Source organism: Amblyomma americanum, chromosome 9 (assembly GCF_052857255.1).
Source record: "Amblyomma americanum isolate KBUSLIRL-KWMA chromosome 9, ASM5285725v1, whole genome shotgun sequence".
In the NCBI taxonomy this organism is placed as follows: Eukaryota; Metazoa; Arthropoda; class Arachnida; order Ixodida; family Ixodidae; genus Amblyomma; species Amblyomma americanum.
In genome coordinates, this window is record NC_135505.1 from 123612359 (window position 1) to 123626055 (window position 13697).

A 13697-nucleotide genomic window follows, 5' to 3' on the forward strand; every position below is an offset into this window, starting at 1 on the left:
AGCTCTTGCTGCCTCCTAACAAACAGCTAGACCATTTCTAGTCTCTTGTAATATACGAAGGTACGTAAAACGACAGCACTCTACTCATCGAAGCATTTAGCGCATAACGAAGAAAAAACTAAATCACTTACAACAGTACCATGAATGAATGAATGAACTTTATTTCCATCATCATGGGGCCTCACGGTGGGGGCGTGCCACTCGTGCGAGAACTTGAGCAATACGAATACAGCGCCAAATTTCGCTACCGAAGCTTTCCCGTTTCGTCCACAGATGGCGCGGGGGGGCCGGAGCTTTTTTTCTCTAGTTCGCTATTCGCAGCTTGACGCGCACTGCCCACAACACGCGGAGAGGATAGAAAGAAAGTGGCGTATTTTCTTCTTGGAAGAGGAAGAAACGAAAGAGGTAGGGGGTGAAAAGCGTGGAAAGAAATATGCTCCGCGGTGGCAGGGCGAGCAAAACGCACGTTCGGAATGCGCGGGGCAACCCCCGTCAGAGGTGCTGCCCTTGCCCCCTGCTCCACTGCTCGGGACTGCCGCTCCTTTCTCCTCACCCTCTGCTTTGTGCTGCGCGCACCGAGGTAAAAGAAAGAGAGAGAGAGAGAATACGGCAGAAAGGAGAAGAAAGGAGGAGGCTCTGCTTGCGCTACCGGTTTGGCAGCTCGAGCGAGTCTCGAAGCGGCCGCTCGCTCGGCGCACATAACACGTTCGCCTTCAGTCCCGAGTGGAACTCGGCGACGTCGCATGGTTCTCACTCCCTTGTGCTGCTCGCGCCACAAACGCTGCAGGCGCTGCCAACGGAACGAGCGATGGCCTTACGATCGGTGCCTTCGCGTCGCGGGGCTGGATGACAGGGCCTCCTCGCCGAAGATACGGTATTGGAGCAGCGGCGAAGACGTGCTCCAGATCGGGACCTCCGATGACGGCCTGACTCGACGGCGGCGGGCCCCGTTTTGTGCGTTTTTTTAGTTCAAAACGCGCTTAGTTATTCGGTGCGTTTCAGTTTCGTCAGCAAGGAGGAAAACAACGAGAGGGAAAAGAAGTTGTGTCGCGAAACAGCGATTCCGCAGACAACGAGATCTTCAGCACCGGAGACAGTGTGGACGGCATACCTCTTGCGGCGTTTGGCGAAACTGTGTCATCTTGAATAGGGAGACAACCGTCCTGGCTTCTGCTGCTTAGTAGGACGTGGTTTTAGGTTCTTCGACAACGGATTGGCCCTCGACGTGTTATCTTGTTTCTAGTTCCGCTACGAGTTGTTTGCTTCGCCAGTGTCTGCAGGATCAACGACACCACTTTCTCGAAGTCCGGCCAACGGGAAAAGAGCGTAGGATTATTGGTGACTCTGAAAGACTCATTCAAGCCTTGATCGCCGTAGTGAGTAGCGTGTTACTATATTGCTGCGTCCAGATTAGGAAGAACGCATTGGTCTCTTAATCTGGTTACGCGAATTAGCTCGTCGAGCAGTGTTTGCCGTGGCATGGTGTCTTTGACAGTGCATACGCGCCGACGTTTCGGCTCGCCGCGTCTACCCTTCGCCTCCGGATTCCTCTAGCATGCGGTGGCGGCTCGTCCAGCCACGTCGGACGACGCCCGCTGGAAGTGACAACCGCCGGACACAAACTGACGCCGCTCTGAAGCATCGGCGATGACGCGACACGTGTTTACGGTCGCGATGGCATTCCCGTCGACGGCGGCGCTCCTCGGATTACTGCTGCTGGGTGCTTCGCCGGGTCAGGTGAGTTTTGTCTACCTGATCACGCGGAGGTCGCCACGGGGCACGGGATAGACGATGCAAGACAACAACAAATTAAATGATGACGCAGTGAATTGATAAAAAAAATAATAAAATGCCAAAGCGCTAATAAGCAACGTGATTGCCGGGACAACTGGATGAATTGCTCTTTGTAGTTTTCTCTAATATCGCTTGCAACATTGGTTCGTCGATTGGTTAGCACGCTGAACGCGGCATAGAGCGCGATATTGGATCGTATAAAATTCTGCTGCAGATATTGAACGAATAAATCTTTTGATAGCAAGTGAAAATACAACGTGACTGCCGGGTTTATCAAATATCTTCACTATTGCTTAACTGTCTCTGACTGCGTTTGGAACTGCGGATGGTCTATTAGTGACTGCACTGAGCATAACACACTGCTCAAGATTTAATAAAGTTCTGATTTAGGTGACCTGAGCGAAAGCATGTGTTGACACTGCGCGAACATGCAGCGCGACTGCACATGTTTGATATATCCGCGATGACGACCCTCCTGGTCGACACACCGCTGTGCAGCAGGATTGCTTCTAAGTTATCCTACTACAAGCATGGCGTCACGAACTCTAGTCGGTGTTTTAGGTACCAGTCGGCGAACTTAAGTTATCCTGAACTTAAGTTCGCCGACTGGTACCTAAAACACCGACTAGAGTTCGTGACGCCATGCTTGTAGTACTGTTCAAAATCTTCCTTCATTTCCTCCTTCAACTCAACGACGAAAAAGAGCGCTCTCGTACGCAAACCTTCCTTCATTCTCATCACTGCTTCTTCATTCAGTTAGTGAAATTTTAATTTGGCATTAATTACACCAGCCCGCCGCGGTGGCTCAGTGGTTAGCGCGCTTGGCTACTGATCCGGAGTTGCCGGGTTCGAACACGACCGCGGCGGCTGCGTCTCAATGGAGGCAAAACGCTAAGGCGCCCGTGTGCTGTGCGATGTCAGTGCACGTTAAAGATCCCCAGGTGGCCGAAACTATTCCGGAGCCCTCCACTACAGGCACCGAACTCTTTATTCCTTTCTTCTTTCACTCCCTCGTTTATCCCTTCCCTTACGGCGCGGTTTATGTGTCCAACAATATATGAGCCAGATACTGCGCCATTTCCTTTCCCCCAAAACCAATTATTATTATTACACCAAAACTTTGTGGAAGCCAGGAATGGTCCTGGAGACACTCCCTTACACTGGACTATGTAAGTGGATCTCGCACACATATAAATGGCGGTGACAAAACCGCGCCACCATTAAATAGATTGGAAAGATTAGAATAGAGAGCATGTGCAGTGCTGTTTTGAATGCATAGGAAACACTCACTACTCAAGGCGCCGTTGCCAGCAGCACTTGCTTCATGTGATGGACATGCACTGTTTCTGCAGAATCTCGCCGCCTGTTTTCCAGGCAGATGTACCCTCACAACGTCTGCAATGGGGATTTATGAAGTAAATGATTCATTTAACCGCCAAGACTACGAAAACAGCGATAGTAGCAAAGGGACTGGCAGTCTGACAAAGTTCTTTCGGCGCCGACTACTGTCCGGGAGGGCAGATCCATTTTACACATGTTAGGAAGTAGTACTATTCTGGCGGAGTTGCAAACTTGCTATCGTGTGCACTTGGAAGGATAAGAATTGAGCTGAAGAGAGGGAGCTCCAACTGTCAATTATGGCCCAGAAATACTGCTTACCACAATAGCTCAGCAGCTCATATCAACAACGGCTAATGTGTGTTTCTGTAGCTGTGTTTCGCCGGCTGTTGCACACAAAAACCGATATTTGCGCTCCGTCAGAGCTGGTAATTCTCCACACGCTCAAGCACTTCGCGTTAGTGCTCGCTCAATATTTTCATTATGACGGGCAAACGTATCTTCGCGTAGCCGCACGAAATTACAACTCCTTGCCCCCTTAAGTTTTGGTGCCAAGACAACACGTGGATCTCCAGACCTCGACTTCGTAATGCAAGGAGGCTGATTGACTTGAACAACCCGGGAACGTCTTTTTGAACATAAGCCAAGATTGCTGTCCAAGGACGTTTTTCGCCTTTCGTCTCTGCAAGAAATTCAGGCCACTGTAGCTGCCATTAGGATGTACGACTTCCTTTTGAGAATCCATTTCAGGCACATCTTGGCCATGTAAGCAATCCAACGTCCTTGGAACGCAAAACGCGCCAAGATGCGGTAACCCGTGCCAAATTTTTTTGGGGAGTTCAAAGATTAAATCTTCGTCTGTTGACATATATGTTTCAGAGACATATATGCTTGAAAGCATGGGCCTTTTTTACTTGGCTCAGCTAAACATGCGACTGCTGACGTATGCTGTATAATTTTGTTTTTCGGGCTTATTGATTCTATTCCTCGGGTAATTAGATCGGGTGCGAAGTCTGGACGTTGTCAGGGCGTCTCTTTCTTTTCCTCCAGATTTTCTTTGCAATGTTATGGATAAATACAACAACGCTCTCATTCCCGCCAATGCCGAAAAGCTGAAATCGACCCTGTAATAAGTTCCAGACGCGAATCTATGCCGGTCTGGCAAGTTCAGCGAATTGAGCCCAACATGGGGGCGTACCACTATAAGCAGAAAGGAGTAGAAAGGGCCCCCTTTTTACTCCTGTATAGGCGTATTTATGTTTAGGGTACGGCAACTTTCCTGAACTACTCGCTGTACGAGCTTTGTGTGGATACAGTATGAGTCAAACAAGAGCGTTACGGCAATGTTGCAAAAAGCGAAATTCCCGCTGATATGAACAACGTGCCATTTGGTTATGTATTCAAAGTTTACGGAATGTAGAGTATTTCTGCCCGTGCCATAAACTACAACTCCTACAGTATAAAAAGATGTTCACAGCTAGTGCTGCATGAGGGAATTTAATTCCAAACACGGTGCCTTTAGTGTTTAAAAGAAAAAAATTATAAGTAAACGGAGGTTCGTTCACTAAGCATGACGTTTGTTGGTGTCCAGCTTATGTGACCCGCTAACCACTTCAGTCCGATCCTCCATGAATTGGATCAGTGACGGCAAGAACCTTCACGGAAGTTATTTAACGTGACTATCCAGCTCTCACTTATTGTCGAGTGATACATTAATTTAAAAGCTTCGATATGGTGTACGGTGATGCTTTTAACTACCGAAGCCCAAAGCAGTTTTTCCGCATAATTAATGGCCCGTTCGCTCTGACTGAAAGACCTTCGCGGGTAAGCGAGCCGCTGCGTGACGTCATACAGACAGCTGCACAACTTCGTGACGCCTAGCGCCTGTGCTCACGTGTTGTCTTTCGTGTTGTCGCGTTCTTTGGCACAGAGCTTCCTCGACCGGACTGCACCACACAGGTCCCGCATTTTCCTTTTCCGTTTTCTCTAAGTGCGCCGGAAAGCTTCACAAGCCACCCATTACGTCATGACGAGTCACTCGTTGACGTCAAGCTTAGTTGTTCTGCACCCACGACGGTGAGCGGGCTGTTAATGGTTCTGTCGATTGTCCAGGACGTAAAGAAAATAAAAAATATTTGGTTTTATTAAATGCACGCCATCTCGATAAAATTAACAACCCTGTTGATCTACTAATGAAGTTGTGCACTTCGTCTTAAGGATTTTGTCCGTTATCTTGAAACGCCGTATACAAAATTTAATTAAACTCAAAATATCCATGACATGTTGAGGGCAGTCATTCGTTTGGAAAACGTAGAGAAAGTCATTCATTTGGAAATTTCTGTATCTGGTTATATCTGTCTCAAAATGTCGAGCTGTGAGTGTTGTCGCTTGAAAATGAAAGAATTTTAAAAGATTTTAACACTTTGGCTGTTTGAGCCCAAAGCCTTTGTTCTGAAGTCGAGCAGTTACTTTTGTCCCGGATATTACATTAATTCGCACGCTGCAATCGTTCAGAAGTCTTCGAAGAGAAATTGTTCGCAGTGTGTACATTACTGCTTTTAGAAAAGAACACTAAGCTGGGAGACCCAGTTGCGCGTCCTTCCGATGTGCTATCGGTTTACATCGCATCCTCTGTGTCATCCAGACTGCGGGTGAATAATGGTGGCGAGGCCCGAGTCGGCCATTTATGAATATCAGGTGTCTTCCCGCTCCGTACGCGTTCGGAGTCCTGGAAATAAGAAGCAGATAAGTCAGCAGTAATGCATGAGATTGCGCACGGGCGTTCTACGAACGCCGTGAGCATAGTAGCCATACAGTCGTTGCTCCATAACCATTCCCAACGAAGCCAGCTCACTTACTAGATGTTCAGCGTTAGTTCTTGCAAACTGAACTATTAGAAAAGTAGTGGTATTTATGGTCAGAAAAGAAACCCTAAAACTATCTTTTTTTAACGACTGGTTTACAGCACGTCACCATTTCTCCTAAATTTGCTATGCCAGGACGCTGTTTTTGGGTCAGGTAGTTGTCTTAGACCGTTAATTAGTGGATCTGCAAAATAATTATGTGTGAGCGCAGCGAAGTCTATTGGCAGCGGCCAGATTGTTGTTTCTATATCTTTAATATGGAAATGTCTCTTTTATTTGGGCCCCGCCGCGGTGGCTCGGTGGTTACGGCGCTCGGCTACTGAACCGGAGTTCCCGGGTTCGAACCCGACCGCGGCGGCTGCGTTTTTATGGAGGAAAAACGCTAAGGCGCCCGTGTGCTGTACGATGTCAGTGCACGTTAAAGATCCCCAGGTGGTCGAAATTATTCCGGAGCCCTCCACTGCGGCACCTCTTCCTTTCTCCTTTCACTCCCTCCTTTATCCCTTCCCCTACGGCGCGTTTCAGGTCTCCAACGATATATGAGACAGATACTGCGCCATTTCCTTTCCCCAAAAACCAAATTATTATTATTATTGTGGCTGAACTTTTCGTATACGTTGAAATTCAATGGCTTCTTCAAAAATGGGTCTACAGCGTACTCCTTAGATCAGCATCTTTGACAGCCAAGGAAGGTATTATTCGGATTATTTTACGTGCACGAATAGGTTAGGAGGTGTTCCAAACGCAGCCCATGGAGCCTTTACAATAGAGCAATACAAACGGACCAACCGATATGGGCGCTAAACTCCGTAGCACCCGTAGATACAACGTACATGATCAACCAGTTTTATCAACTTCTCTTTCGTCTAAAAGGTACTTTTTCCTTTGTAATTGGTTGCTTGGATGATAGTTGACCACAGTATTTTCTTCTCTGACTGCGCAGTTTTCTTTACAATTAGTCCTAGGGTAATGACACAACTCACGTCATGAAGAAAAAGGAGGGTGTACACAAAGCACGAAGATTAACGGGGCTAGAGCGAAACGCATGAAATTGACAAGGCAACTAATTGACCATTGTTCGCGTTGCAAGCGGTTACGCAGTTACGTTGCGCGCCTCGTTGCAACGAACTGTTACAAATCGGTCTGTCTACGCGCGGCAAGATTATAGAGCGCGAAACTGGAGCACCATTCGCTGCTTCCCCTTCTACTGACCCCAGTACTATGCAGTACCGAGGAGGCCGTTGCCAGTATGCAAAAAGCCAACTATAGTCGGATACAACTCAAGACAAGCGGATATTCCCCGTCAAGGGACCCCCTTTCAGCCAATGGCGTCGGCCGAATGTCATGGCCGTGCTAGCCTGACAGTGCAGGGGGTAGCATATGAAAGGGGACTGTTCCTTCCCTGCATTGTCGCGCCGCTGCCTGCATTGTCACCCTAGCAGGGTCATGAGAATCAGCCGACGCCATTGGCTGGAAAGGGGGTCCCTTGACGGGGAAAAGCCGCTTCTGTCTTGAGTTGTATCCGACCGTAGCCTAGTCCCTCGCGGGCTTTTAATTACGCGCCAACAAACAACATTCACTCACGCCTTGCGCGATACCCCGCCATGCCTGCTTCTCTTCGCTCCACAGATCGGCTAGGAAAAAAGAGAAAACGCGCCGCGTTCTACTATCAGTCGGTGTGACCTTCTTTTCCACGCGCGACAGGCCTCAGGCCATTCGCCAAACGGGTTGGGTTTCTCGGGTCCTGTCTCTCGCCCGATAGCATCTCAGTTGCGGCGCTCCCTTCCGCACGTGCTAACGAGAACCTCCTTGCTTTCACTCATGCTGCCCCCCCCCCCTCTCTCTCTCTCTCGACGCAATGTTGATGTACAGGCGCGGGCAGCATAAAAGGGAACACCCAGCTGGTTGCACTTCAGAAATGAATTTGCGACAATGCAGCGGGGAGTTTTATCTCCAGGGAATTTTTAAAAAGTGGTAAAGCGATTGATTGCTTGGAGGAAAAGATCGACACTCAGTAATTGCAACTGGTAGAGGACGAAGCCATCTTTTAATGATCTCCAATTAATCCCGCCCTGCGTCAGTTTCAGCCACTGCATTCCCGCAATCTTCCTTGCAATTAACTTTGCTGTTAGGCAGCCTTTCAAAAGGGGGACTTTCTGATTTACCAGTGCGCAAGTGTTATTTATGCCTATCGCTGTAAAAGAAAAACATAAGCTTCTCACAGATCCTTGAGGAGTTTTCACTGGTTTCATGAAAGTATGGGGCTTTTTTCATATTATTTGGACCTCGTACTGCCTTGGTCAGAGTCTACTGCACACAGGGCTTGCCTTGAAGCCCTTCAAAGCCCTTCAAAGCAATGCAATAACTAGCCCCAACAAGAAGTTCTTCTAAACTACCTTGAAGCCATGTAAGTGAGGAACTCAACTGCGCCCCTAAAGACGGAAGAGTATGGAAAGACGAGGACTAGGTTTCTCCTAACTATGCTCAAATATGGAGCTTGAGTAGTGCCGTGCGTGCCCCACGTGCAGTATACTGCACCGCGTCCGTGCATGTGTCGTCCCCTGAGCAGTCGCTTTCAGAACATTCGTGGCGTTGCGCCACGCTCAGCCCTCGTGCTGCGAAGTGTATGTTGAACGAGTCGTCGTGTTGATGAAATGCCTTCGAATGAGGAGGGCTTGAGTAACTGGCACGTTTATATAGGGTGGGGTCGGCATCGCGATCTACATCTTGCTGCTGGTTAATGGTGGCAAGGGGGAGAGCGGTGGTCTCTTGCAAATCTTGGCGTCGCACCAGGTCGAGGCGCGGCCTGCTGACTTCATTTGCTAAGACGCGGTGATAAACCGTCGCCGGCCCCTTGCAACCCTCCACCCTACAAGCACACTTTCTGTTGTCCTCAGCCCCCCCCCCCCTTCCCCCCTCGTTTTTTGCCTACTTTGCCAAGCGTCCAAATGTGCAGCTGGCCTAACCGAGCTTAACTGCGAACCACTAGGGAAATATGTTCGGGGCAGGCAAGACTTTTACGCTATTAAACTGAGTGCACTTGCTAAATGCACCTATTCTGTCACTCCAAATTCGTAGGGATGCCTGCGATGTCTGGATGCTTTAGGCTGCTGAAGTAATTTATTGAGGCGTACCGCACTGTAGTCGGATGCAAGCCAAGAAAGAAGCAGCAGATGACCCTAAAAAAAAAACACTCCAGCCAATGGCGTCGACTGATTTTCATGACGCCGCGGTTAAGCCATGGTAAGCTGGCCGCGGTAGGTACAGGAACGGGTTAATTAGAGATATATGCGAGAGTCCTTTGCCCTGTAGTGGGATGATGGCGGTTATGTGGTATCTCCTTTCATATTAAACCCGTCGATTGAAAAAAAATTTGGAGACAATTTGAAAGAAAAAGTACGTAGAAGATAGCAAAGCAGAGTGCATAAACTCTAATCACTAGCAAATACTAGCTTACAACATAAACGTTACAAGTCGTGTCACATTGTTACCGTCTACCTGAACGCAGCCAGTCTGAGATAAAGAGCCGTGTTGTGCACAGTTCCACACCTTTTGTCAGTACTAACAATAATGCTAACTAGCAAAGTAAAGAGAGGGTTTTAAGTTTACTGCGATTTTCAGTCAATGTACGACAATATACCCGGCGAAAACCGCGAAAATTGATCTTTTTATTTTTTTTGGTATTGAGTGAAAGGAAATGGCGCAGTACCTGTCTTATATATCGTTGGACACCTGAACCGCGCCGTAAGGGAAGGGATAAAGGAGGGAGTGAAAGAAAAAAGGAAGAAGAGGTGCCGTAGTGGAGGGCTCCGGAATAATTTCGACCACCTGGGGATCTTTAACGTGCACTGACATCGCACGAGGTGATTGCCCTCATGTCCACTAAATCTGCCACTAAATATCTGCTGTTCTTTTCGACAGACAGTGGCGCTCGTAGGCTACTAACAATGCATCGACGACCTTTAGAGACGGTGCGCCTTCTTTCCAAGCAAAAAAAAAAAGGCATTCTGTTTACCGACGAATTGTCGCTTTCTTCACATACCCCTCAGAAGTAAAACGGGTAACTGGCAGCAATGCATGTTGGCGCAGACACACGTTTAAAAGGTTTGCTGATTCAACTGAAAACGACACAGACCCTCATTAAGCATCAATCGTGCAGCGTATGCGTTCATTCCCGTGTTCGTGTTTATACCGCTGCTTCTACGTTCGATTGCTCGTCGGTAGCAAACAATACAACGCTGTACAAACAACAATACAATACCACAATACAAACAATACAACAATAAAATACAATACTGCAGCTCTCAACAAAGTTGCAGCACTTCCTTTTTGCCGCGTTAATCTTGAGTGTAAGGTATGCATTGAGTCGCCTACACAAAGGAATAGCTTAAGAAAAGAAAAGAAAAATAAAGCAGAAAGCTTCAGAGATCGCTTCCCGGAAATAAAGAGCACGCTTCTCCGTAGGAAACTTTTGTGCAGCGTACTCTGTTCGGATACGAACTCAAGACCAGATAGCCTACTGCTGCAGTCGAACCGTTACTTTCTGCTGTGCATTAATCAGTCCGATACGCACCAGGGCCTTGATGAAAATCTGGCGCTAGGTCCTATCATCGAATCCGTGTCATCGGCATTTCCGCTCTCTCTTTTTCTTCCAGTTCTGTATTACAAAGTTCAGGGGAAAAAAAATGGAGATAAAAATATAACTTATCAGCTAAGAGTGGTCGCCGAGCACATAAGGCTATGCCTGCAGGGGTCGCCCTTTTTGCGAAACAGCGAGATAAGGAATACTAATACAAAAAATAATCAAAGCAAGCAGATCAAGAAGAGTGTTGATTCAGGTGGAGGCAACCTGCGCCTGACACGAGTGGTGTCTGCTTTTTCGTTCCATCTTGAAATGTTTTTTTTTTGCTTTGTGGAAGAAAGATGAATTCTATTTTTTGTGTACATCTTACGGCCAGGCGACAACGATATTCCTGATCTTTAATCTTTGAACGATCTTCTTTTTGCCAAGAAAAAGGCAGAAATCAATAATTTGATACAAAATAACAAGGGAGGTAATGGGAATGGATAAAGGAAGAAAAAAGAAAGATGGAGAAAGCGAACGAACAGATAAACTGTGCGAAAACATTCCCCGGTATTTCTCCTATGAGGTCTAGCTACACTCGAAGGCTAAACGCGGCTAAACCAACCGATCACATCAACGGTTATAGAGAGGCAGCAACGAAAAGTCGCCAAGCTCTGCGCTTTCACAGACCAACACCACAGACACGCCGAGGCCCGAAAGAATTCCATGCAACTCAATCAGATCCCGATCGCTTGGCCTCGCCAGAAAAGGCGCGAAGAAATGCCTCGAAGCTATAGTGCCGCTAGGCACCAAGCGATGGAAAGGCGACCAGGAGGGCAGACAAATGCACTCGGGAGCTATATCGCATCGAGCAGAACGCAGGGATGGAGCTTCTTAAAAACAAGGAAAAAAAGGCGGGAAAGCCCGCAGGCAACGTGAAGAAGAAAAAAGCCACGAAAAAAAAGAGTATATAAAATATAATCAAATGCGGCAACAGAGAGACCTGGAATTCCAACACTGTGGAGGAAGTTGCTGGCCGAGATTCCCGCGATTCCTCTCGCTCCAGCTCCTCCTCTCCTTTTTGTGCTTGCTTTTGGTGAGTTCTTCTGCCAAGCCGCGGCTTTTGTTTGCTTCGAGGTGTTGTTGTTTTTCTTTAAATTTGATTCCCTATTTTTTATTGCGCTGTTACCTTCCGGATGCACCTTTCCAGGTGTGTGCTGTCTTTCGCGCTGCTCCTAAAAAAAAAAATCCTGCGGCTTCTTTCTCACCCCGCATTTCGCACTTAGTTCTAAGCACTCGCGCATGCGCAGTAGAATGAGCGTGACGCCTCGAGCAACGTAGCTCCACAGTCACGTTTGCAAGCTTGCCGCGCTGACTTCTCAGTGGAGCACGAACAGAGGCATAGGGATTCTCCTGCTGCGGCGGTTACGACACGGCACACTTTGTTTTAGTTGCTTCTTGCTTCAAATCTGTAATCCGTCTGCAGAAAAAGTGCCCCAAGGTGGGAGAGGGTGACTGACCAGGAAGTCGCGGGTGTTGCAATTAGAAGCCAAGCCTGGGTGAGTCCCGTGGCCGCCGTACTAGTGGCAGGTGACGCGAATGCGCACTACGGTCCGACGCGGGCTCGAGATTGGTCGCGCTTCGCCAACTTCCTCGTGTCATGCGTGTGTTGGTTGCCGACTCTTCACGCAAGAGGTCGCGACAGGCGTCTGTATGCGGGTGTTCGCTTCAAGCGACCGACGAGAGAGGCTTGAAGCTCGAGGTGACATACATTATACGCGGGACGAATTCGTCCGTGTGCAGAATGGATGAGTGAACTGCCTAATCTGATACCCGCAGCGGTGTCTCAGTGGTTACGGTGTTCGGTGGTTACGGTGTTCGGCGAGTGCGCACCAGGTCGCTCGAGCGAATAACGCGGGCGGCGACGGGGTATCGATGGAGGCGAGGTGCATAAGATACGAGTGTGCTGTGCGATGTCAGAGCACGTTAGAGAACCCCAGGTGGTCTGAGCTATTCCACCGCCCACCATTACGGCGCCTGTTTCTCTCAAGACCTCCTTTCACACCCGCCTTTATACCTTTCCGTCTTGGTGAAGTTTGGGTGCTCACTTGTATAAAGTAATTAATTGCTAGCCGTTTCGTTTGGTGATACTAACTTAATGATAACTTAATGGTATCTCATTCAGGAGAATAATTAAGTTTACCAATGTTAACTGACAGGTATACCGTAGCAGAGACCTCCCGATTATGGGTGCACGACCCCGTGGTGTTCTTTATTGTGCTGCGGAAAGCTTTAATAAGCTGAAATATTTTTTTCTCATTTCGCTTACATCAAAATGCTAGAGCCACGTTAAAGGATCGAAACCGCCGCCTTCTGAGTAACAGCGGAACCATCACGGCGTACGTAATAGAGCATCAGTGCAACTTCGATCTGTCTTTATCAATCCTGGAACACATTTAATTTGCGCTTGGAGTTGCTGAACTGCTTCATTTTTGTTTTGTTTCATGCAACTGCAGCAATTTAACGAACCCGGCTTTCTCACTGTTCCCCTCTTTGCTTCGGGACTGAGCAAAATATTTATTCCCATGCAGTTTTTTTTTGTTCCACATTTGGAACCTGCTTCTATCAAACGTGTCTGATTTCGGGAGGCGGCACATAGTCCCAATCTTTTTTATCTCGCTAAGAGGCCTACTTTATCGGCTTATTGCATGTTCTGCTCCTGAGCTTAGATATACACCGCGAGTAGTCCAGAATTGCACAAACGCTCCTCTCGCGGTCAGCAGGCTTATTTGGTGTGAGACACGACGTAAACTTTAAGGCCTGAAAACACTTGCGGCGCCAAACAAACGAGCACATAAACAGCGAAAGTGCGGGGATCATACGTGCGCTGACTGTACTAATTGCTTAATTGAATAGCATGACACTTCAAGTCAGACGAGCTTAAGAGCTTCAGCCGCTGCCCTTAAACTAAATATTGGCTGGTCAGCGTTCGTATGCGTCCTTTAAGACAGAATTGTGCCTGCCATAAAAAAAAAAAAAGCACGTGGGCATTTTATTCTGTTCTGTGCTTACAGTGCGGTAGCGTTCGAAGGTGTTGGTGCCTTTGCCGCAAGTGGTTTACGAGGCTTAGTGAGACC

General features: G+C 48.0%; 1 protein-coding gene across 4 annotated transcripts in view; it reads left to right on the top strand.

Moving 5' to 3' along the window:
- Positions 1 to 698: 698 nt before the first annotated feature.
- Ptp10D (Protein tyrosine phosphatase 10D) overlaps positions 699 to 13697 on the top strand; it is a 121566-nt gene continuing 108567 nt past the window's right edge. For 2 of the 4 annotated variants that reach the window (XM_077637125.1, XM_077637124.1), the window contains exon 1: positions 699 to 1737. In XM_077637125.1, the coding sequence (XP_077493251.1) occupies positions 1648 to 1737 (90 nt within the window). In that variant the 5' untranslated portion in view covers positions 699 to 1647. The remainder of the gene's footprint in view (positions 1738 to 13697) is intronic. The other 2 variants (XM_077637123.1, XM_077637122.1) reach the window with 1 other exon arrangement.